The sequence below is a fragment of the Salmo salar genome, chromosome 19 (assembly GCF_965601325.2).
Source record: "Salmo salar chromosome 19, fSalSal1, whole genome shotgun sequence".
Taxonomy (NCBI): domain Eukaryota; kingdom Metazoa; phylum Chordata; class Actinopteri; order Salmoniformes; family Salmonidae; genus Salmo; species Salmo salar.
In genome coordinates, this window is record NC_138309.1 from 21,842,501 (window position 1) to 21,869,511 (window position 27,011).

The following is a 27,011-nucleotide window of genomic DNA, read 5'->3' on the forward strand; positions in this document are numbered from 1 at the left end:
CCATGCGCGTGACCCTGATTTACCATTTCGGATAGTGTCTGGGACGCACGAACAAAACGCCGCTATTCGGATATAACGATGGATTATTTTGGACCAAACCAACATTTGTTATTGAAGTAGCAGTCCTGGGAGTGCATTCTGACGAAGACAACAAAAGGTAATCAAACTTTTATAATAGTAAACCTGATATTGGTGAGTGCTAAACTTTCCGGGTGTCTAAATAGCTAGCCCGTGATGCCTGGGCTATGTACTTAGAATATTGCAAAATGTGCTTTCACCAAAAAGCTATTTTAAAATCGGACATATCGAGTGCATAGAGGAGTTCTGTATCTATAATTCTTAAAATAATTGTTATGTTTTTTGTGAACGTTTATCGTGAGTAATTTAGTAAATTGTTAGCAAATTCCTCTGAATGTCACATGCTAATGTAAAAAGCTGTTTTTTGATATAAATATGAACTTGATTGAACAAAACATGCATGTATTGTATAACATAATGTCCTAGGTGTGTCATCTGATTAAGATCATCAAAGGTTAGTGCTGCATTTAGCTGTCTTCTGGGTTTTTGTGACATTATATGCTAGCTTGAAAAATGGGTGTCTGATTATTTCTGGCTTGGTACTCTGCTGACATAATCTAATGTTTTGCTTTCGCTGTAAAGCCTTTTTGAAATCGGACAGTGTGGTTAGATAAAGGAGAGTCTTGTCTTTAAAATGCTGTGAAATAGTCATATGTTTGAAAAATTGAAGTTTTTGTATTTTTGAGGAATTTCTAATTCGCGCCACGCCTATCATTGGATATTGGAGCAGGTGTTCCACCAGCGGAACGTCTAGATGTAAGAGGTTAACCAGCATGGCTACCACAGCATTCTGCAGCGATATGCCATCCCATCTGGTTTGCGCTTAGTGGGACTATCATTCGTATTTCTACTGGACAATGATCAGATTTATTTTAAACTGCAAAACCCTTACGCACCACTGCACTTTGTATACCAGGGTTGGCTGGCCTTCTCTAGTCACTCGTAGGCTCAGTCACTGGTATACTTTTATTTACAAAGCCATTTTGGGATTACTACCTTTTTATTTGGGCATTTTTATTGTTCAGAAATGTGGTGGGTACTCTCTTCGTTCGCGGGACTTTATCCTGCTAACTGTTCCAAATATCCGAACTGAATTTGGTAAAAGGGCTTTTATGTACTCTGCGCCATCGTCTTGGAACGCCTTACAAAATACTTTTAAACTGGAAGAACTTGTCCCGATTGGTATTTTTAAAATCACTGATGAATGATCTTGAGACTGATTCCCTGACATGTCAATGTTTTTAATTTGCTCTTTTTGCTGATTTTGTTATACTCTTCTGAATTCTATGGTTTTTACTAGATTACTTGTAGTTTTTCATGTTGTTTGTCTATAATTTTTGTAATGACTTGGCGCTGCCTATCTTGGCCAGGACGCTCTTGAAAAAGAGATTTTAAATCTCAATGAGCCCTTCCTGGTTAAATAAAGGTTAAATAAATAAATCCAACACACCTCTAGGCTGTGTAAGAGGTATTCGACCAAGAAGGAGGTTGATGGAGGGCTGCATCAGATGACCTGGCCTCCACAACCACCTGACCTCAACCCAATTGAGATGGTTTGGGATGAGTTGGACCACAGAGTGAAGGAAAAGCATCCAACAAATGCTCAGCATATGTGGGAACTCCTTCAACACTGTTGGAAAAACATTCCAGGTGAAGCTGGTTGAGAGAATGCCAAGAGTGTGCAAAGCTGTCATCAAGGCAAAGCGATGCTACTTTGAAGAATCTAAAGTCTAAAATATATTTTGATATATTTAACACTATTTTGGTAACTACATGATTCCATATGTGTTATTTCATAGTTGTGATTTCTTCACTATTCCTCAATGTAGAAAATAGAGAAAATAAAGTAGGTGTGTCCAAACTTTTGACTGGTACTGTATATATTTTAACCCCCTAAAGTTGATATCTGTGCCACCGGGGAAATCTAATTATCATTTTTGTTTTATACCCCTTAAAAATCTGTCCGTTTAACATGTTCTTTTGTGCATTGGATTCATCTCAATCTACCGCATTCGCCGATGTCGTACTTCCGCATATGCTGTGAAAGGTGACAGCTCAAGAGCAATGTTTGTCAGACAATAAGACATATTTGAAAAACGGTCTTCTCACAAAATCTTCGGTAGTGTTCCAACGGTTTGGCCTACAAACTAATATGACCCCTTTGTGGAAAGGTGTCTCTCGCGAACACGTACATGTCGTTTTTTCTCTAGGACGCCCACGGGCCACACAAGACTTGTTTGAAGGTCCCAGTTGAAGAAATTAATGGAAGTATATATATGTGACTCATTTCAGGAATCTAGGCATATGTCACACGTCACTACTTCACAGGAGAGCCTTTTGAATGTAAACTTTTTTTTAAATCAATATGTGTTTTTTGGCAGAAATGCCTTCTGGAACTTATGAACTTTCATGTGCCTTAATAACAAAGTTGTGGGCTGTCTGTAAATACAAATACAATTGTTAAATTATGAGCCTAGTTGGTTTAGCAACAGAAAAAGTGAGCAACCTTCCCGCTAGCCATGATTGGCTGAGATAATGAGTGAGCTGGACATAACCAATTGATGAGTTTGGATTGGTCTGCCATGTAGCGTGCTTCTGTCTATAACATGAGCTGGTCAGTATGTGTAGGTAATCCTTTCTAACGTGGCTTTTTTAAAAATATATAGCGAAGTAGGACTGCATAAGTTTTGCTCTTCACTTTCTGGAGGACCGGGTCTTGAAATAGTATGATAGAGGAAGACGGAGCGGTCTTCTGGTCAGACTTCGGAGGTGCGCACCCCCCCACTGCTTCCGAGTATTTGACTTGTTAATTAATGTCCAATCCCTAGATAACAAGGTCGACGAAATCTGGGAAAGTGTTGCTTTCCAGAGAGACATCAGGGATTGTAACATACTCTTCTTCACGGAAACATGGCTCTCTCGGGTTATGCTGTCGGAGTAGGTACAGCCACCTGGATACCTCAGTGCATCGCGCTGACAAGAATAAACACCTCTGGGAAGAATGTTTCATGATTAACGACTCATGGTGTAATTATAACAACATACAGGAACTCAAGTCCTTTTGTTCACCTGACCTAGAATTCCTCACAATCAAATGCACACCGTATTCAAATCAAACTTTGTCAAATGCGCCGAATACATCAAGTGCAGACCTTACCGTGAAATGCTTACTTACACGTCTTTAACCAGTGCAGTTCAAGAGGAGTTAAGAAAATATTGACCAAATATAGAAAGTAAAAAATTATAAAAAGTACCACAATAACATAACAATAACGAGGCTATATACAGGAGGTACTGGTACCGAGTCAGTGTGCGGGGGTACAGGTTAGAGGTAATTTGTACATGTAGGTAGGGGTGAGGTGATATGCATAGATAATAAACGGCGAGTAGCAGCAGTGTACAAAACAAATGGGGGGGTGGGTCAATGTAATAGTACGGTGGCCATTTGATTAATTGTTCAGCAGTCTTATGGCTTGGGGGTAGAAGCTGTATTATCTCCCAAGAGAATTATCTTTGGTTATTCTCACATGCGTGTATATCCCCCCTCAATCCAATACTACGGCGACCCTCAAGGAACTCAAACCAAAAAATCGAATCAAATTGTATTAGTCACATGCACCGAATACAACAGGTGTAGACCTTAAGGAGAAATGCTTACTTAATAGCCCCTAACCAACAGTGCAGTTTCAAAAAATATGAATAAGAACAATAAATAAAAATAACAAGTAATTAAAGAGCAGCAGTAAAATAACAATAGCGAGATTATATACAGGGGGTACCAGTACAGTCAATGTGCGGGGGCACCGGTTAGTTGAGGTAATAAGTGCATGTAGATAGAGTTATTAAAGTGCATAGATGACAACAGAGTAGCAACGGTGAAAAAGAGGGGGGGGGGGGGGCAATGCAAATAGTCTGAATGGCCATTTGATTAGATGTTCAGTAGTCTTTTGGCTTGGGGGTAGAAGCTGTTTAGAAGCCTCTTGGACCTAGACTTGGCGCTCCTGTACCGCTTGCTGTACAGCGGTAGCTGAGAGAATAGTATATGACTAGGGTGGCTGGAGTCTTTGACAATTTAGGGGCTTCCTCTGACACCGCATGGTATAGTCACTGGACTTTATGCAAACTGGAAACCATATATCCTGAGGCTGCATGTATTGTAGCTGTTGATTTTAACAAAGCAAATTTGAGAACAAGACCACCTAAATTCTATCACCATATCTGCTGTAGCACTTGTGCTGGAAAAACACTGGACCACTGTTACTCTAACTTCTCTGATGCATACAAGGCCCACCCTCGCCCTCCTTTCGGCAAATCTGACCGACTCCATTTTGCTCCTCCCTTCCTATAGGTAGAAACTCAAACAGGAAGTACCCATGCTAAGGACTATTTAAAGCTGGCTGACCAATCAGGACCAACGCTTAAAGATTGTTTTGATCACGCGGACTGGGATATGTTCCGGGTAGCCTCAGAGAATCATATTGACATATACGCTTTATAAGGTAGTGTATAAGAGATGTTGTACCCACTGTGACTATTCAAACCAACCCTAACCAGAAACTATGGCATTCGCGCAAAACTGAAAGCGCGAACCACAGCATTTAACCATGGAAAGGTAACTGGGAATATGGCAGAATGCAAACATTGTAGTTCTTCCCTCCGCTAAGCAATCAAACAAGCAAAATGTCATTTTTGGGACAAAGTGGAGTTGCAATTCAATGGCTCAGACACAAGACGTATGTGGCAGGATCTACAGACAATCACGGACTACAAAAGGAAAACCAGCCACGTCACGGACACCGACGTCTTGCTTCCTGACAAACTAAACACCTTTGCCCGCTTTGAGGATAATACAGTGCCAACGACGCAGACCGCTATCAAGGACTGCGGACTATCGCCCCATAGCACTCATTTCTTTCATCATGAAGTACTTTGAGAGAAGTCAAGGACCAAATCACCTCCACCTTACCTGACACCCTAGACCTCCTTCAATTTGCTTTCCACCTCAATTGGTCCACAGAAGATGGAATCGCCATCACACTGCACAATCCCATCTGGACAAGAGGAATACCTATGTAAGAATGCTGTTCATGGACAATAGCTCAGCCATAGTACTCTCCAAACTTGTCATTAAGCTCGAGAACCTGGGTCTCAACCCCGCCCTGTGCAACTGGGTACTGGACTTTGACAGGCCGCCCCCAGGTGGTGAGGATAGGAAACAACATCACCCCGCTGATCCTCAACACTGGGGCCCCACAAGGGTGCATTCTCAGCCCACTCCTGTACTCCCTGTTCACCCATGATTGCATGGCCATGCACGCCTCCAACTCAATCATCAAGTTTACATACGACACTACAGTGGTAGGCTTGATTACCAACAACGACGAGACAGCCTACAGGGAGGAGGTTAGGGCCCTCGGAGTGTGGTGTCAGGAAAATAACCTCTCACTCAATGTCAACAAAACAAAGGAGATGATCAGGGACTTCAGGAAACAGCAGAGGGAGCATCCCCCATCCACAGGACAGTAGTGGAGAAGGTGGAAAGTTAAGTTCCTCAGCGTACACATCACGGACAAACTGAAATGGTCCACCCACAGACAACGTGGTGAAGAAGGTGCAACAGTGCCTCTTCATCTTCAGGAGGCTGAAGAAATTCAGCTTGTCACCTAAAACACTCAAACTTTTACAGATGCACTATCGAGAGCATCCTGTCGGGCTGTATCACTGCCTGGTATGGCAACTGCTCCGCCCACAACCGCAAGGCTCTCCAGAGGGTAGTGGGGTCTGCACAACGCATCACCGGGGGAAAACTACCTGCCCTCCAGGACACCTACAGCACCCGAAGCACAGAAAGGCCAAAAAGATCATCATGGACAACAACCACCCGAGCCACTGCCTGTTCACCCTGCTATCATCCAGAAGGCAAGGTCAGTACAGGTGCATTAAAGCTGGGACCGAGAGACGGAACAGCTTCTATCTCAAGGCCATCAGACTGTTAAACAGCCATCACTAACATAGCGTGGCTGCTGCCAACACAGACTCAAATCTCTGGCCACTTTAATAAATGGATTTAATAATGGCACTTTAATAATGTCTACATATCCTACTTTACTCATCTCACATGTATTCTACACCATCTACTGCATCTTGCCTATGCCGCACAGCCATCGCTTATCCATATATTTATACGTACATATTCTTATTCATCTCTTTACATTTGTGTGTATAATGTTGTCATTGTGAATTTGTTAGATTACTTGTTAGATATTAATGCACTGTCGGAACTAAAAGCACAAGCATTTCGCTACACTCGCATTAACATCTGCTAACCATGTGTATGTTAGCAATATGATTTGATTTGAAACCACTCAATCCATCTATGGGAAGTAGTTCGATGTAAGTCTCTTGTTGTCCACCAGAAGTCACAATGTCCTTCTTTGTTGTAGGCTTCTTCTGTCTGGGAGTGTTCGTTAGAATATATACTTCAGGCGTACCACGTGGTGAAAGGACCTGTTCTTCCCTATCGTCTTTGGTCAAATGTCCGAGACTACTTTACATGCACAGCTGCAGTCTGAATGTTTGGTTTAGTCTTTTTAACCATTTCAACATGTGGGCCATGGCCTTACGTTCTCTGGTCTCAATGGTTGATTATTCAGGGTACAGCTAGGACCACTTTACACGCCGGCAGCAACCTGGCATGTTTTGGTCTAATGTAAATTTCATTAGCAAGTCCTTTCATACACTCTGGTCTTTGAGGGCATTCTGTCATGTTGACACAAACTCTGAGCTCACTTGGGCATGGCTACTGACTGGGCACATGTTTGCATGAAACACAATTCTCATTTATTAGGCTAAAATCACATTTCTATCTTTTCAAAAATAGTTTCATATATACAGTGTGAAAGCTCTTAAAGTTACAATGTTTGTTATAACATCTTTTTGATAATTTTAATGATATTAATTTTCTATATTCCATCTCTCATCATTCCCAACATTCGGATGTTGAAATATATTGTCCCAGTGTCTATTGTTTGATGAACATTTTGGCGGCGAAGTCTCTCTGTAACAAAGAATTTTCAGCCTTCCAATCCTGCAGAGCCAAAGGGAGAGTTTCTGCAAGGTATTTAAGTCACAAAAGACTGTATACCCAATCCCCTGGAGGACTGATACTAACGAGTTTACAAGCTCATGCGACTGAAGCCGTGGGGGCTGGTAAGAGGACGGCTCATACGCTGTAAACCCCAAGGCATTTTTAACCCATAAGAGCCTAAGACCTGCCTAAGCTGGGGGAGGGGTTCTACTAAGCTATATGGAATTGTTTTAAGAAGGTCATACCAATGATTATTTAGCTATTTGATTTTGAATTTTAAGACCCCTTGAAGAATCCCCCAAAATATTATTAGATCAAAAAATAATTTGGACCTTACTGCTATTAGCCCATACAAATGCATTGAATAACAGACTCACTACTTGGAACAACAGATCAAAATGAAGTTTGTTCTGAGTGTCTGTTCTATATCTGAGAGATAAAAAATAAAATCTTGATCTTTCTTATGTGTATTTAACCCCTTATTTTTGGCACTAACCAGTCTCCATATATACTCCCATACATTTTTTCAACTGGTACCGGGGGACCTTCAGACGAGTATTGTGAGGCCTATGGGCATCCTAGAGCAATGCTACAGATGATTTTGTGAGAAGACCGATTTTCGGATGTCTCATGGTCTGACAAACATAGTTCTAGCTCTGTCACCTTTCATATATCTAGCTTAGACTGACAGATTTTTATTGGGATTTTATTTAATTTTTATTGGGATTAGATTTCTGCAGGAGCACGGACATTGACTTTAGCTAACTCAAATACTTCTAGTAATTTGAACTCAGTCAATATTACTTAAAATGTTTGTGGTATTGACTCCAAACTAAATGAGAAGTCACATCAATTACATTTTGTGACAGATAACAAATTAACTTTTTTCCCCAGGTAGATTGAGGAATTGTTAAAAAAAAAAAAAAAAAAAAAAAGTGCATGCACATTGAGTGATTGGTTAATCTTATGCTACGCAAAGTTAAGTAACATATATTTTTTTACAAACCAACATAAAGTGGCTTGTAGTTACGTATGCAACATTTTGGTAAATTTCCCAGGTTTTCCACAAGTCCAAGTTGGAAGATTCCTCCAAATCATTCTACCAGGTTTTTTTAAACACATTTATCTGGGAATATTACAGCCCTACTCACAGGCCACTGTATTAGAGTTAAAGGTCAATGTTTTTTTATAATTTTTTTTTATTATTGAATTTTCCAGAATTACAGTTTCATCTCATTAAAATTGTATTCATTATTAATAAAATTATAAATAAAAAATTCAAACAGTAAGTAAAGCATGACATCAGATATATTGTCACAAAGAGTTTAATTATAATGTTAACATGAAACTAAGAACTCACTTGGTGAAGAATTGAAAATGAACTAATTCATCAATTATGTCTCTGTCACTAACACATAGTCATTGGTGGTAGAGCTACAGTTCACTCTAGGCACACAAGGCACACTGGGACATTATATTGTAGGTGTAGTTTAGTGGGGGAGTTATTCAACATTTTCAAGCTGATAAAACTCACATCTGGACCCCTTACAGGGTCACAGTGACCCTATCAGTTTGAGTAATGACTACAAAATCACATTAAGTAACTGTACTCAGATATATTAAGCGCAACAGGTTTCCTCAAAAGTTTTCAGTAATTTGTATTTGTTTTTATTATGGATCCCCATTAGCTGGTGACAAGGCAGCAGCTACTCTTCCTGAGGTCCAGCAAAATTAAGGCAGTTTATACAATTTTCAAACATTACAAAACATTCACAGATTTCACAACACACTGTGTGCCCTCAGGCCACTACTCCATCACTACCACATATCAACAGGACTAAATCCATGTGTATGTGTGTGAATAGTGCGTATGTTATTGTGTGTGTGTGTGTGTGTATATGTATGTGTCTATGTTTGTGTTGCTTCACAGTCTCCGCTGTTGCATAAGGTGTTTTTTTTATCTGTTCTTAAAATCTAATTTTACTGCTTGCATCAGTTACTTGTTGTGGAATACAGTTCCATGTAGTCATGGCTCTATGTAGTACTGTGCACCTCCCATTGTCTGTTCTGGACTTGGGGACTGTGAAGAAACCCCTTGTGGCATGTCTTGTGGGGTATGCGTGGGTGTCCGAGCTGTGTGACAATAGTTTAGACATACAGCTTGATTTATTCATAATGTCAATACCTCTCATAAATATCAGTAGTGATGAAGTCAATCTCTCCGCTACTTTGAGCCAGGAGAGATTGACAAGCATATTATTAATATTAGCTCTCTTTGTCCATCCAAGGGCAAGCCGTGCTGCCCTGTTCTGAACCAATTGCAATTTTCCTAAGTCCTTTTATGTTGTACCTGACCACACGACTGAACAGTAGTCAAGGTGTAACAAAACTAGGGCCTGTAGGACCTGCCCTGTTGATAGTATTGTTAAGAAGGCAGAGCATTGCTTTATTATGGACAGACTTCTCCCAATCTTAGCTACTCCTGTATCAATATGTTTTGACCATGACAGTTTACAATCTAGGGTTACTCCAAGCAGTTTAGTCATCTCAACTTACTCAATTTCCACATGATTTATTACAAGATTTAGTTGAGCTTTAGGGTTGAGTGAATGTTATGTCCCAAATACCATGCTTTTAGTTTTAGAAATATTTAGAGCTAACTTATTCCTTGCAACCCACTCTGAAACTAACTGCAGCTCTTTGTTAAGTGTTGCAGTCATTTCAGTCGCTGTCATAGCTGACGTGTATAGTGTTGAGTCATCCACATACATAAACACTCTGGCTTTCCTCAAAGTCAGTGGCAAATTTTTTAAAAGCAAGGGACCTCAACAGCTACCCTGGAGAATTCCTGATTCTACCTGGACTATGTTTGAGAGGCTTCCATTAAAGAACACCCTCTGTGTTCTGTTAGACAATTAACTCTTTATCCACCTTATAACAAGGGGTGTAAAGTCATACCACATAAGTTTTTCCAGCTGCAACTACGATTGATAATGACAAAAGCTGCACTGAAGTCTAAAATCCCCCACAATAATTGTATCATCAATTTCTCTCTGCCAATCAGTCATTTGTTTAAGTGCTTGTTGAATATCCTTCCCTATAAGCGTGCTGAAAGTCTGTTGTCAATTTGTTTGGTCAAACACCATTTTTTCCAGAAGTTTCCTAAGGGTTGGTAACAGGCTAATTGGTCTGCTACTTGAGCCAGTTAAGGGGGCTTTAATATTCTTGGGTAGAGGAATGACTTTATCTTCTCTCCAGGCCTGAGGGCACACACTTTCTAGTCGGCTTAAATTAAAGATGTGGCAAATAGGAATGGCAACATCGTCTGGTATTATCCTCAGTAATTTTTCATCCCGATTGTTAGACCCCGGTAGCTTGCCATTGTTGATAAACAACAATACTTTTTTCACCTCTTCCACACTGACTTTAGTTCTCCAGACAGTTCTCCAGATAGGTATGGGCTTTGTACAGTGTGATGTGAACTGCCTGGTGAAACCCCCAGTGCCACAGGAATCATTTGAAGCCAGTTTCAATATACAGTTTTGGTCAAAATTCTGAAAGTGCAAAGATTCAGCATCGTTTAACAGATTCCAAGCATACCCACTTTCTGACACAAATCCAAAGTAGTTACAGTACAGTTTCACAATGAATGGATCCAGGACTATGACAAACAGTTGAAGTGAGAAGTTTACATACACTTAGGTTGGAGTCATTAAAACTCGTTTTTCAACCACTCCACAAATTTCTTGTTATCAATCTATAGTTTTGGCAAGTCGGTTGGGACATCTACTGTGTGCATGACACAAGTAATTTTTCCAACAATTGTTTACAGACAGATTATTTCACAGTATCACAAATCCAGTGGGTCAGAATTGTACATACACAAATTGACTGTGCCTTTATACAGCTTGGAAAAGTTCAGAAAATGATGTCATGGCTTTAGAAGCTTCTGATAGGCTAATTGACATCATTTGAGTCAATTGGAGGTGTACCAGTGGATGCATTTCAAGGCCTACCTTCAAACTCAGTGCCTCTTTGCTTGACATCATGGGAAAATCAAAAGAAATCAGCCAAGACCTCAGACAAAAAATTGTAGACCTCCACAAGTCTGGTTCATCCTTCGGAGCAATTTCCAAAAGCCTGAAGTTACCACGTTCATCTGTACAAATAATAGCACGCAAGTATAAACACCATGGGACCACGCAGCCGACATACCGCTCAGGAAGGAGAAGCGCTCTGTCTCCTAGAGATGATCGTGCTTTGGTCCGAAAAGTGCAAATCCATCCTGGAACAAAAGCAAAGGACCTTGTGAAGATGCTGGAGGAAACAGGAACAAAAGTATCTATATCCACAGTAAGACGAGTCCTATATCGACATAACCTGAAAGGCCGCTCAGCAAGGAAGAAGCCCCTGCTCCAAAACCGCCATAAAAAAAAGCCAGACAATAATTGCAACTGCACATGGGGACAAAGATTGTACTTTTTGGAGAAATGTCCTCTGGTCTGATGAAACAAAAATAGAACTGTTTGGCCATAATGACCATCGTTATGTTTGGAGGAAAAAGGGGAGGCTTGCAAGCCGAAGAACATCATCCCAACCGTGAAGCACGGGGGTGGCATCATCATGTTGTGGGGGTACTTTGCTGCAGCAGGGACTGTCCACTTCAAAATAGATGGCATTATGTGGATGGAAAATTATGTGGATATATTGAAGCAACATCTCAAGACATCAGTCAGGAAGTTAAAGCTTGGTCGCAAATGGGTCTTGCAAATGGACAATGACCCCAAGCATACTTCCAAAGTTGTGGCAAAATGGCTTAAGAACAACAAAGTCAAGGTATTGGAGTGGCCATCACAAAGCCCTGACCTCAATCCCATAGAAAATTTGTGGGCAGAACTGAAAAAGTGTGTGCGAGCAAGGAGGCCTACAAACCTGACAGTTACAGTAGCTCTGTCAGGAGGAATGGGCCAAAATTCACCCAACTTATTGTGGGAAGCTTGTGGAAGGCTACCCAAAACGTTTGACCCAAGTTAAAGGAAATGCTACCAAATACTAATTGAGTGTATGTAAACTTCTGACCAACTGGGAATGTGATGAAAGAAACAAAAGCTGAAATAAATCATTCTCTACTATTATTCTGACATTTCACATTCTTAAAATAAAGTGGTGATCCTAACCGACCTAAACAGGACATTTTTACTAGGGTTAAATGTCAGGAATTGCGAAAAACTGAGTTTAAATGAATTTGGCTAATGTGTACGTAAACTTCCGACTTCAACTGTGCAAGTTTGGTTAAGCAGGTTCGCCACCCTCAAGTCAGCGGCTAGGAGGGTCCTGGACGAAGACAATGTCAGGACTGAAGCACGAAAATGGCTGGGCGGAGTCCAACACCCCCCAGCATCATCACGCTGGGAAACAGAGGCTCCGTCCACTACTATGGCATTCCCAAACTGTGCAGGAACTGCGGCCAACTGGCCGCAGTGCCTGCACAGCCATCATCTGCAAGACAGACTTTACCTCTCCATAAGCCCCTGCAACCTATGCAGGGAAGAGGGCCACTTCTTCAGTTCTTTACACCGGCAGGGCAAGGGCTAACGCCCCCAAACCCACTAACACAATAACACAAATCCCAAACCCACCATCCCCCTGCCCTCTCCACCAGACAACAGCAACGAAGAGCCAGTCCCAGACATTTCCACAGACACCGCCATACCCACCAACCAAGTCCCAGAAATGGCCCCCACCCCTGTTGGCCCCTTCACCTCTGCCAACAAATCCTTTCCTAGTCACCTCCACCCTCTTCAAACCCCTGGTCACCTCACAATTCCAGTTCTTGGATGACGATGATCCAGACTGATTAAAAATTACCAAATTGAAAACAGACAAAACAACAAACCACATGGACTTCATTTTGTGCACGGGGGCATTGTCATGCTGAAAAAGGAAAGGGCCTTCTACAAGCTGTTGCCACAAAGTTGGAAGCACAGAATCGTCTGGAATGTCATTGTCTGGTGAACCATGATAAACAGCCCTAGACCATTAATCCTCCAATACCAAACTTTACAGTTGGCACTATGCATTGGGGCAGGTAGTGTTCCCCTGGTATCCACCAAATCCAGATTCGTCCGTCGGACTGCCAGATGGCGAAGGGTGATTCATCACTTCAGAGAACGCATTTCCATCGCTTCTGAGTCCAATGGAGGCGAGATTAATACACAACCAGCTGACGCTTGGCATCTTAGGCTTGTGTGCGGCTGCTCGGCCATGGAAACCCAGTTCATGAACCTCCCGACGAACAGTTCTTGTGCAGACGTTTCTTCCAGAGGCAGTTTGGAACACTTTAGAGAGTGTTGCAACCAAAGACAGACGGTTTTTACGCTCTATGCTCTTCAGCACTTGGCGGTCCCATTCTGTGAGCTTGTGTGGCCTACCACTTCGTGGCTAAGCCGTTGTTGCTCCAAGATGTTTCCAATTCACAATAACAACACTTACAGTTGACCGGGGCAGCTGTAGCAGGGCAGAAATTGACGAACTGACTTGTCCTATGATGGTGCCCCATTTGAAAGTCACTGAGCTCATGAGTAAGGCCATTCTAGTGCCAATGTTTGTTTTTGGAGATGGCGTGGCTGTGTGCTCTATTCTATACACCTGTCAGCAACGGGTGTAGCTGAAATTGTCGAATCCACTAATTTAAAGGGGTGTCCACATACTTTTGTTTATATAGTGTTTATATAGTGCCTTATTTTGAGGCCTCGCTTTACCCTAATACAGTGGCCTGAAACTCCTGGTTTACAGGGCCCAGGCCTGCAAGTAGGGTTAAAAAATTCCAGTGCCTTTTCCTAAATTCCCAGTTAAAAAAAATTATAATCTTGGAGGATTTCCAGGAATTTTCCCACTGGAATTTCTGCATTCATAATGATGAAATTATTGGATTAGTTTAGACAAATGTATATGATTTATCTTTGTGTAGCATAAGATTCAATCAATCACTCAATGTACATGCAAAAACATATTAAAAACAATAAAATAAATAAAAACCTGCCTTCGTGCATGCTGGGTAAAAAGTTAATTTGTTATCATAACTTAAATTGGGAGTTGCCACGGGTCCCCACCTCAAAAGGAAAATGATCGCTGTGAACCAAAGAATCTTGGGCCAACGGGGAGCCACAAGAATGAATGATAAGTCCTCCCGCCGCACTCTCTCCAACATGGGCTGAATCAGAACCACTTCCAGAAACACGTTAAGGAAGGTCTGAGGCCACTGGTGCACCAGAACATCCGTTCCCAATGGGGCACTGCTGAACCTCTCCCATATCTGGGCAACCACCTAGGGGTGTAGTCTCCACTCCTGAGGAAGAGCGCCCCATCCCCTGGATAGCAGATCTGCACTTGAGTTGAGGCAAATGGGAACATGCATCGCCTGAAGTGAGAGCAAATGCGCACTGCTCAACAGCAACAAGGAGCGAGCCAAGGTGAGGAGGGGGAGGGACTGAGTCCCTCCTGCCTGTTGATGTACTGTATGCCACTGTCGTCTTGTTGTTGGAATTGACCTGCACATGCCGTCCGACAAACACGTGGGGCAGAGCATGTAAGTGGAGTTCAGTGGTTGGTCAATAAAAAAGTGGTCAGATGAAGCAGATGCTAAGCTACAGGACTGTTTTGCTAGCACAGACTGGAATACGTGTGGGATTCCTCCAATGGCATCGGGGAGTACACCACATCTGTCATTGGCTTCATCAATAAGTGCAATGATGACGTCGTCCCCACAGTGACCGTACGTACATACCCCAACCAGAAACCATGGATTATAGGCAGCATCTGCACTGAGCTAAAGGCTAGAGCTGCCGCTTTCAAGGAGCAGGACTCTAACCCAGAAGCTTATAAGAAATCCCGCAATGCCCTCCGACGAACCATCAAATAGGCAAAGCATCAATACAGGACTAAGATCGAGTCGTACTACACCGGCTCTGACGCTCGTCAGATGTGACAGGTCCTGCAAACCATTACAGACTACAAAGGGAAGCACAGCCAAGAGTTGCCCAGTGACACGAGCCTACCGGGCGAGTTAAACTACTTCTATGCTCGCTTCAAGGCAAATAACACTGAAACATTCATGAGAGCACCAGCTGTACCGGAAGACTGTGTGATCACGCTCTCTGCAGCCGATGTGAGTAAGACCTTTAAACATATCAACATTCACAAGGTCTACAGACAGACCGATTACCAGGACGTGTACTCTGAGCACGCGCTGACCAACTAGCAAGTGTCTTCACTGACATTTTCAACCTCTCCCTGTCTGAGTCTGTAATACCAACATGTTTTAAGCAGACCACCATAGTGCCTGTGCCCAAGAAAACTAAGGTAACCTGCCTAAATGACTACTGACTCCAATTTGCATACAGCCCCAACAGATCCACAGCTGATGCAGTCTCTATTGCACTCCACACTGCCCTTTCCCACCTGGACAAAAGGAACACCTATGTGAGAATACTATTCATTGACTACAGCTCAGAGTTCAACACCATGGTCCCCTACAAGCTCATCAATAAGCTAAGTACCCTGGGACTAAACACCTCCCTCTGCACTGGATCCTGGACTTCCTGACAGGCCACCCTCAGGTGGTAAGGGTAGGTAACAACACATCCGCGACACTGATCCTCAACACAGGGGACCCTCAGGGGTCGTGCTCAGCCCTCATGTACTCCCTGTACATTCATGACTACATGGCAAGGCACGACTCCAACAATATCATTAAATTTGCTGATGACACAACAATGGTAGGCCTGATCACCGACAACAACGAGACAGCCTATAGGGAGGAGGTCAGACACCTGGGCATGTGGTGCCAGGACAACAACCTCTCCCTCAACATGATCAAGACAAAGGAGATGATTGTGGACTACAGGAAAAAGAGGACCGAGCATGCCCCCATTCTCATTGCAGTGGAGCAGGTTGAGAGCTTCAAGTTCCTTGGTGTCCACATCACCAACAAACTAAATAGTCCAAGCACACCATGACAGTCGTGAAGCGGGCACGACAAAACCTATTCCCCCTCAGGAGACTGAAAAGATGTGGCATGGGTCCTCAGATCCTCAAAAGGTTCTACAGCTGCACCATCGAGAGCATCCTGACTGGTTGCATCACTTCCTGGTATGGCAAGTGCTCAACCTCCGACCGCAAGGCACTACAGAGGGTAGTGCGAATGACCCAGTACATCACTGGGGCCAAGCTTCCTGCCATCCAGGACCTCTATACCAGGCGGTGTCAGAGGAAGGCCCTGAAAATTGTCGAAGACTCTAGCCACCCTAGTCATAGACTGTTCTCTCTGCTACCACATGGCAAGCGGTATCGGAGCACCAAGTCTCGGTCCAAGACAGCTTCTACCCCCAAGCCATAAGACTCCTGAACATCTAGTCAAATGGCTACCCAGACAATTCACATTGCCCCCCCTCTCCACACCACTAGCATTCTGTTGTCTATGCATAGTCACTTTAATTAACTCTACCTACATGTACATACTACCTCAAATAACCGGTGCCGCAGCACATTGACTCTGTACCCCCCCGCCGTCCCTGTACATGTTATTTTTTTACTGCTTTAATTACTTGTTACTTTTATCTCTTATTCTTATCCTTATTTTTTGAAACTGCATTGTCGGTTAGGGGCTCGTAAGTAAGCTATTCACTGTAAGGTCTACACCTGTTGTATTCGGCGACTGTGAATTATAAAATTTGACTTGATTTGAAATCCCGTGCACTGCTCTGGTGCTCCATGTCATTTCCTACCACTCTGCTAAAAAACGCTTTGAGTTCACAGGAAAAACAACTCCCACTCCAACTTCGCTCCATTAATTAAAATCACAATTTAACCAGCACCCATCTATTTTTGTGAATACCTGAACCTACCAATTGTTTTTTAAGTATTGAAACCAAACCATATGGATTTGAATGAAAAGTATTTGAATAAACATGAAAAGGTAAATCTAAGAAGCGAACATCATTTCAAATAGGCTACATGTCATATTAAACAGCATATTACAGCATAAGAGCCAGACAGGTAGCCTAAAAAGCAACGAAAATTAATTAGGCTATATTATTTAAATCATTTCAATGCTATAGTCTACAAAGATATACATTATAAAGCATTTGTGAGTGTGACACAATAGGCGGGTAGGGACATAAAGAGCTCAGCATTTAAAAAAAAAAACATTTTGTTGTATTAAATTATTATATAGTCTATACATTGCCCATATAGGCTGTGACTTACTCATAATTAAATACAATTTAAACAAAAAAGGACTTATTTGTGCCTTAGAAACACGAGTTTGGCCAGTCTGTGGCTTCAGGCTCAGGTGATGGTGCCTGGAGAGCCGACCAGCAGCAGAGAATATCCTCTCCACACTTGCAGAGCCACTGGGGATGCTAAACATCCTTTTGGCCAGTCTTGCCAGGCTTCGCAGAGATGCAGAGTTGTTTTTTTATTTTTCTATGGGTAGGCCTAAAGGTTTTTAGGCAAAATAACCCAATCAAAACAGAAAGCTCCTTGAACTTGGGAATGTCCCAGACCTATTGGGCAAAATATCAATTATGGCCTATTGTACAGATAATAGAACTAAAATGAACGAAACATCTAAGAGATCTGATTTGTAGTTTAAAAATACTTTGCTACTTTGACATTTAGTTATCTACCCACCTCGTTCCTTTCTTTTATCATGTCCACATAATAAGTACAGCATCATGCTGTCTTTTCAGATTCCACAATGTTTATTTGGTTGTGGACACTACATTACAATCATTCTCTTGCTCCTCATCTTTGTAATTCACCTTGATTTACCACCTGTGTGTTTTATCAGCTTATTTATGAAAATATTTACCGAACTCCATGACGGTAGCTAAAGCAAGGGGCTATAGCAGCACACAAGTAGAATACAAATGCATGCTGGTGTGGGCATGCCCTGAGCTCGTGAAGTGATGATCCAGCCTTTGGGAATCTCTCTACAAGCTCCAGTCAAATTGAGCATGCTTATGAGAGCTGCCTGAGAGAGTTACGTACACTGTCAGAAGTTCCAAGTAATTGATTTAGCAAGCACTCTGACACCGTCCATACTCCCCGAATTGAGTAACCCTTGCACAGCGCGCCCCACCCTTGGGGGGACGCGTCTGTTGTGACCACGATCAGCCAATCATCAAGATAGGCCTTGTCAGGTGCGATTGTAGATCCTTGCAAGAGTGCGACTCCCCATAGTATGTTGTACCGAAGTGGACTGACTGAAAGGGAACATGTGTTTGATGTGTATGATACCATTCCAATCATTCAATTCCAGCCCCTTACTATAATCCTGTCCTTTGATTTAAAGTGTCATCACGTGACTGATGAAGACCCTTACCCTTTTGAGAATGAGGATTCCTTCCTGATTGTGTTCATTGGTGATGATGTCAAACATGTTGCCTCCGTCCCCCGGTACGATGTTGTACTCCACTTCCGCATTCTTCCCAATGTCCAAGTCATGAGCTTTGATCCTTCCCACAGCAGAACCCACTACAGAGGACTCAGGGACTCTCAGGTGAAAGAAACCTTACACACAAAAACAAACAAATAGATTGATCTAGAGTATAGTTCATTTTCAACTTCTGGCATTATATTGGTCTTTTTTTCAGTGTGTCCCTAAATGGTTTGGAAGTGAGCAGCAGAGCAACTGCATCTGCCAATTGGCATTGTTGGCATGGTAATTACTTGTGCAATACAACAAGAGAAAGGGAGAGAGAACAGCAGACAAAGAAAGGACAGATGACTTCACCCCTGGTCTGAACCTTGGTGCTGTAACATCATTATGGAAATGTCATAGTGTTAGTACAGTGGAGTGACTACCTGCCTAAGTAGCCTGTTGTAAAAGGCATATCAAAAATATCCAAAGACCAGGGGCCTCATTTATAAAACTGTACGGAGGATTCAAGTCAAAAGGTGGCATACGAACGAAACAGAAAGTGCTTACGCACAAAAATATTCTGATTTATAAAACAGTGAGCACGTACGTCCCACGCCGGTTTCCCTTTATAAATCACAATCAACTCAAAATTGGCGCACGTGAGCGAGCGTCATGTCCCACCCTTTTTAAGCCCATAGTTACCTATAAATAGTCAGGGAAACGCCCCTAATTAATATTAATCCATACCGACTGCTAGACGACAATGACGGCAAATCCCGACAGAAAGGCTAAAAAAAGAAATTTCACCCAGTGTGAAATGTAAGTTCTTGTAGGAGAGGTTGAAGCAAGAAAAAATATATTGTTTGGTGGACACAGTGTGGGCATTACATATGCCAAAAAGGCGTAAGTGGCAGCATGTGGCGGATGCTGTGAATGCTGCTGGCTCAGAAGGTCGGACCCACTCAGAAAAAAAAGAAATGGTCCAACAAAAGTGGAGGCCAAAAGGTGCATAGTCTTGCACAGACAAAGTGTTTGTGCCACGGGCGGGGGAAAGGGGACATCGGAGCTCAACCCCATTGATGAGCGAATCCGGTATTATAGGGGAATCTCTCCTGAGTGGAGTAGCGACATAGGTGGAGGGGGACACAGACATGCAAGATGCACCAGATGATCCAGGTATGTAATTAGTATTCCCTCGTTTGAAAAGAGTAAACCAAATGCATTCAAGTTTAAACATTTATTTACACAAACAATTGTGACATTTATTGTTTTTAGTCGCTGCGTGTTCCACTGGGGTCGGTGGTGCTGCAGCTGAGCAGGAGCTGAGTGTGCCCAGCCCCGGCATCTCCACAGCACCTTGTGCGTCACAACCCTCCAGCGGCCGTGTCCTCACAGATGCAGTCCTGCAAATGCAGAGAGACACCATCGACGCTATTAACGTGGTTGCCAAGGAGTTGAAGTGTGACAGGCACGGCTTGGTTTCTGCAGGTGCTTCTCTGTAAAGCTGGGCCCACTACAGCACAGAGATCCAGGAGAACAGCTCTTGGTAATCGGAACCGGCTCATAAGCCACTAATCATCATTGGCAAGTAAATCTTGCTTGTCTGAGAATTCGCTCTCTCCGAATTCTTCCATTCGCCAAATCTTACAACAGTGCCAAAGCAGCCATTGTGCATCATTACGCATTTTAATTGCATGCCTTTTAATACCCACCCATTTGATTGTCAAAGCTACCCAATTGCGTAACACCTTCAGGTGTGGTAATTACCCTGATTGTAACTGACAATGACAGGGCCATTATCACATTGACAGTTCTGCGCAAAAAACATGTGATAACGATAAATGAAACTGTGCACTCGTGTCTGCCCGCCTGAGGCATCGAAAACGGCATCAGTTTAACCTGTTAGGGCTAGGGGGCAGTATTTACACGGCCGGATAAAAAACGTACCCGATTTAATCTGGTTATTACTACTGCCCAGAAACTAGAATATGCCTATAATTATTGGCTTTGGATAGAAAACACCCTAAAGTTTCCAAAACTGTTTGAATGGTGTCTGTGAGTATAACAGAACTCATATGGCAGGCAAAAACCTGAGAAGATTCCTTACAGGAAGTGGCCTGTCTGACAAGTTCTTGTTCTTCTTGACTCTATTGAAAACTGAGGATCTTTGCTGTAACGTGACACTTCCTACGGCTCCCATAGGCTCTCAGAACCCGGGAAAAAGCTGAATGATGTAATTTCAGCCCCTGGCTGAAAAACATTAGCGCCTTTGGTAAGTGGTCTATCAGAGGACAATGAGACTGAGGCGCGTGCACGAGGTGACCCCGTGTTTTTATTTTCTCTCTCTTTGAACGTAAACACGCTTTCCCGGTCGGAATATTATCGCTTTTTTACGAGAAAAATGATTTTAAACAGCGGTTGACATGCTTCGAAGTACGGGAATGGAATATTTAGAATTTTTTTGTCACGAAACGCGTCGTGCCCTTCTTTACACTTCGGATAGTGTCTTGAACGCACGAACAAAACAGAGGACATTTGAACATAACTATGGATTATTTTGAACCAAACCAACATTTGTTATTGAAGTAGAAGTCCTGGGAGTGCATTCTGACGAAGAACAGCAAAGGTAATAACATTTTTCTTATAGTAAATCTGACTTTGATGAGGGCTAAACTTGGTGGGTGTCTAAATAGCTAGCCCTGTGATGCCGGGCTATCTACTTAGAATTTTGCAAAATGTGGTTTCACCGAAAAGCTATTTTAAAATCGGACATATCGAGTGCATAGAGGAGTTCTGTATCTATAATTCTTAAAATAATTGTTATGCTTTTTGTGAACGTTTATCGTGAGTAATTTAGTACATTTTTAGTAAATTCACCGGAAGTTTGCGGGGGGTATGCTAGTTCTGAACGTCACATGCTAATGTAAAAAGCTGGTTTTTGATATAAATATGAACTTGATTGAACAAAACATGCATGTATTGTATAACATAATGTCCTAGGTGTGTCATCTGATGAAGATCATCAAAGGTTAGTGCTGCATTTAGCTGTGGTTTGGGTTTATTTGACATTATTTGCTAGCTTGAAAAATGGGTGTCTGATTATTTCTGTAAAGCCTTTTTCTGTAAAGCCTTTTTGAAATCGGACAGTGTGGTTAGATTAACGAGAGTCTTGTCTTTAAAATGGTGTAAAATAGTCATATGTTTGAGAAATTGAAGTAATAGCATTTCTAAGGTATTTGAATAACGCGCCACAGGATTCCACTGGCTGTTACGTAGGTGGGACGATTTCGTCCCACCTTCCCTAGAGAGGTTAAACGTAATTTGTCCTACTATTCACCTTATTATTTATGAGAATACATTTCATAACATGCAAGTATTGTTTAATAATTACAGATCCAATTAAATATGACTCTCGATTAAACTGGACAACATAGTTGAGTGTTTTTTTGTTGCAAACCACATTTCCGTTTGTATTTATTATCCTAAATCATGTTTGTGTGTTTGTTGTTGTGTGCACTCCAGGGAACTCTTCATATATTTCGATTTATTTTACACAATGGTATCAATTTCAAAGTGTTTCATCCTTCCGCCATCAGACTCACAGTTTGTCATTACTCCAGTTTATGTGCGTATGTATGGGTCAGTGTCCGTGGAAGACCGCATAGTCTCCCGTCAAGTTCGTTTTTTTATAAATCCCAAAGTTTGCTTAGAAAGTGGCGTCATTTTTTGTGCCTATGCAACGTTTATAAATGAGGCCCCAGAGCAGCATACTCAGTCACAATTGCATGTTTGCAGTATTCACTTAACCTTTCATATTCAGTTACAGGGTTTTGGAGAGTGATCTTAAATATATGTATAAAGGCAATATTCATAAATATGCATATTCACAGTTGTTGCATTGATCCATGTTGTTCAAATATGCTGACTTTCATAGGTCAATAAATGAATGAATAGCAAAATCTTACTTTTTGCATTAATTAACTATTTCATTTAATTTATTTGTTTGCTGGCTTAAAGTAAATAATTCCAGCTATTTTATTACAGGCATCAGCTCCCACTTGAGTTGAACAACAATGCAAGTGAAAACTAATGGAAGATAAATACCTAAGTCTGTTTACGTGGAAAGGTACTAGGCTACCAGTAAATAATACATAATATATAAGACATGGAAAGAACATAGATATCTGCCCTGTAGGAATCAGCAATATAACCAATTATACAATAAAAAAATTAAACAGGAATATTAAAACCGATATTATCAACATGCTTTTTTAACAGATGTCTAAATGGAACTTTAAAGTAAACTTCATACACAGAACAGCACCCCCCTCCCTCTCTCACTTACTTTTGGAAAACCTTGGTGGGTTGTCATTGACGTCACTGAGGGTGATGTTGATGGTAGTGGTCCCAGCCAGACCTCCCAGCTGACCTCCCATATCCTTGGCCTGGATAAGTACCTGGTACTGCTCCTTCACCTCGCGGTCCATGTTCGGCAAGGCCGTCCTTATTATACCTAATGGCAACATGGTATCTTTAGAACACGTCAAAATGACATCTAGGCACTATTATGCTCATAAGTTGTGCAGTCCAAATAGAAGATGGGTGGATGCAAGATAATAGAGAAGGGACAAGGTGAGGGTTAACATGTGTTTTGAAGGATGGCTGATGGTTGCTGTATGATGAGTCCTTTTTGATGCCCTCTTTTTTTGCTAGATAGTTAAAATGTAGAAGTTACCTGTCTAGTACACTGTAAATACAAATTTGTTGAGTCAACCGAAACAAGTTTGTTACCCTGCCGTCTTAAAATGTCAAGTCCAATCTAAAGTTATTTCAACCTAGTAAAGTAAGTAAAACTGACACATTTGGATGTAATCACTTGTTGAGTGAACTTGATACTTTTAGTCAAAAGTAACATTCTTGTAAAGTTCTTACTATGAGCACACTTGCGACTCAACCTTATCTGGGATTTGACCTCAGAAACTCTTGGTTGAAAATTAACTAAACTTCCTTCTACACCACCAGGTCTTTGACCAATTATCTGACCACAACAACATATAGCAGTGCTCAGGGACACTGGATGTGAAGTTTGCATAAATTCTTGGGATTTCAACTTGCAATCTCTTGGTCAGGAGTGCATTGATGTTTCTGCAGTGCCACCAGGTACATATTTGTTACTGAAAACATGTATCCACTCACTCGCTAAATCAGAGTAGGATTAGGGTACAGTGTTGTACATCTGTGGCCAATCTGTCATACCTACAGATTTGGTACCGAGCAGAACCATGCAAGCTCATATGTGTACCTCTGAAGGTACCTTATGTGTAAATTTGACCCTTTTGTACACCAGGGAACAACACTGTATTCTAACTGTACCCTTTTTTAGAGAGTGTGTGGACATACAGCATGTTCTTGGTAATAAATATGCACCTGGAGGCACTGCAAAAACATTGATGCACTCGTGACCAAGAGGTTTCAAGTTAAAATCTCCAGGGAGATTATGCAAACTTTACGTCAATTGTCCCTGAGCACTGCTATTTTTAAGTTGGTGTTGTCAGAATCTGACAATTATTCACTTGATTCTGAGCACATTTTTTTTGCAAAGTGCAGAAATGTATTATTGACAATAAATCTGTCAGGCCAATCTCTGTCAGCTAAACAGACCTGGTGGCATTCTAGTTGCTGGCAACCAGAAGATTAGAGGTTAAAATCCCAGGAGGTTGTAAGTTCAATTCCCATGATGTTGAGTGTAAAATGTACTCACAGTATATAATTTTACAAGACTTTACTGTAATATGTATCCTGTACAATTACAATAACTGCCTGTTGAGTCCCACCATCCCTACTGACATTTTACAGCAATAACAACTTAATTTGACAGTAAAAATACAGTATGTTTTTTTAAATTTACTTTTGAAAATACAGTTCAACTGTAAAAATACAATATTAGTTGCATATTTGCTGTATTTTTATCGCAACTACGTAGCCGGTGAAGTTATTTAAAATAAAAATAAAAAATTTAACAGTGTGTGCCGTAAGCACATCTGAAATATCCTATAATAATAACTGTAATTGCAAGTGAGGCATATTAAGATAATTTACAGGACGGTCCAAAAAGTAACCAAGTACATCGCGATTGACAGTAAATATACAGCAAAATGGTAATACAGTATATTGCGATTGACAGCAAATATACAGCAAAACAGTAATACAGTACTTATTTACCATACAATTATCTGTATCATAAAATCTATAGCAATTGCTAACAGTGTAGCTTTGTCAGCACAACAAAAAAACAAGTTGAATCACATTGATTTGTCTAAAAGTGTGAAGTTTACGCAACAAGTCATTGAAGGTAGTAGGATAACACGTTTTTGTTTAAAAATATTTTTTCAGTATTTTTCAGTTGACTTTGGAAAATGAGCTGAGACAAATAAAGGCAACATTACTTTTTACAGTGTTGCAGCCCCATTAGAAAGAGCCTATACTTAGAGGTGCTTTAATGTGCCTGAAGTCAAGGCTGTGATATATAGAAATAGAGGTCATTTGACCAAGTGGAGACACTTGACATTCAATACTGAACTAAGTGAGGCTTTATAATGATTCCCCAGAGGGTCTGAGGGACCTTGACATCAGAGGAAATACAGCCGAGTAATGGCCAGGTCAGCTAGGAGGATGTCAGCGTGATAGAAGGGATAAAAATGTGGCAAGATGTACATTTCTTATTCTCTTATTCCCCCATTCGTAATATGAATAGGATGGATTTCACATTTGATCCTCAAATCCTGTCTTCTGTGAGTGCAACAAAGGATGTTGTTTTTTGACATTCTTCTCATCTTTTTGAATGCCGGCTCTAACGGCGGGATGATGCTGTGAAGTGCATGGTGATTAAGGCATGTGATTCCCTCCCCCACTTTCCCCTTTCTTTTTTCTCTCTCTCCTGCTTGTTTGTTCAGCTGCGTTGATGTATGTAGTGGCAGGCTCAGCGTGGGAAACATTTGTTTTAACAGTTGGATGTTTTCGCCATCAGGTTTGAAATACAGTCACAGTGTGTGTTTTGTATATTCTCCAGGGTGGAAAGGCATAATCTGCGATAGATTCTCCCCATTCCCTTTCTTCCTCTGATATCACGTTGGCAATGGTTATCATGATTTCCTTTTATTTTTTCCCTCCCTTTTCTGTGACACATTCATTTTCTTTACTTGCTTTCAAAAGACATAATACAAATCTAAATTCTAACACAAACAATTAGACCTTTGAACACACTGATTAGAAGTAAAAACTGTATCGACCATTAGGCTACATCAAATACATACGGTAAGAGGGTTGTAGGGTTCTCGATAGTTAGCTGTCTATTATAAGATTGATGTTCACTGGCACAGGCTGGCTCCCGGACACACATGACAACTGGAGCGTGCAGGGTCGGAGAGGTGCTGATCCTTTGGCACGGTCATAGATGCCAAGCCACTACCATTACTATTGCAGTCACTACCACTAGCACTACCACTACTACTATTTCACCAAAAAAATACTTTAACTGGTGCTTTAAGTTCTCCAGACCCAAACTTCTGTTGAGGCCTTTGGAAAGAAGCTCCAGAAAAATTTGACCTACTAATCCTGGAAGTAAAGTTATTTTTATGGTACATGTCACTGTTTGACTCAAAATTGCTTTTATGTGTTAGCCTGTACTCATCTGCAAGGACTGCTGCATCACTTGGAGACTTAACTTTACGTTCATTCATGTATGTAGCAACCTGGTCAGACACATAATTTTTGAACTGTTCTAACACAATCAGCGACGCCCCCCAGCCCGGAGCCTCCAGCGACGCCCCCCAGCCCGGAGCCTCCAGCGACGCCCCCCAGCCCGGAGCCTCCAGCAATGCCCCTCAGCCCGGAGTCTCCAGAGACGCCCCTCAGCCCGGAGTCTCCAGAGACGCCCCTCAGCCCGGAGTCTCCAGAGACGCCCCTCAGCCCGGAGTCTCCAGCGATGCCCCTCAGCCCGGAGTCTCCAGCGACGCCCCTCAGCCCGGAGTCTCCAGCGACGCCCCTCAGCCAGGAGTCTCCAGCGACGCCCCTCAGCCAGGAGTCTCCAGCGACGCTCCCCAGCCTAGAGTCTTCTGAACGGGAGCTACGCCCAGAGCCAGAGCCACCTCCGTAGTGGGAGGATTGGGAAGGGGGGGGGGGGTGTAGCACAGGGACCATCGTTGACGGTGGCCACCCTCCCTTCCCTCCCTTTAAGTTTGGGGTTGTTTTTGTGGGGTTTTGTTTTTGAGGTGCATTCGGGGTCTGCACCTTTTGGGGGGGGTACTGTCACGTCCTGACCAGTAAAAGGGGTTATTTGTCATTGTAATTTGGTCAAGGCGTGGCAGGGGGTGTTTGTTTTGTGTGTTTCGGTGTTTTTGATTTAGGTTATACATTTTCTAT

At 42.0% G+C, this 27,011-nt stretch overlaps 1 protein-coding gene across 1 annotated transcript in view; it reads right to left on the minus strand.

Moving 5' to 3' along the window:
* The window catches only part of LOC106578565 (cadherin-12), a 251,807-nt gene that overhangs the window by 73,760 nt on the left and 151,036 nt on the right, over window positions 1–27,011 (minus strand). The window contains exons 5-6 of the mRNA XM_014157554.3: window positions 22,936–23,103; window positions 18,552–18,739 (exon numbers count right to left, since the gene is read on the minus strand). Coding sequence (XP_014013029.2) covers window positions 18,552–18,739; window positions 22,936–23,103 — 356 coding nt within the window. The remainder of the gene's footprint in view (window positions 1–18,551; window positions 18,740–22,935; window positions 23,104–27,011) is intronic.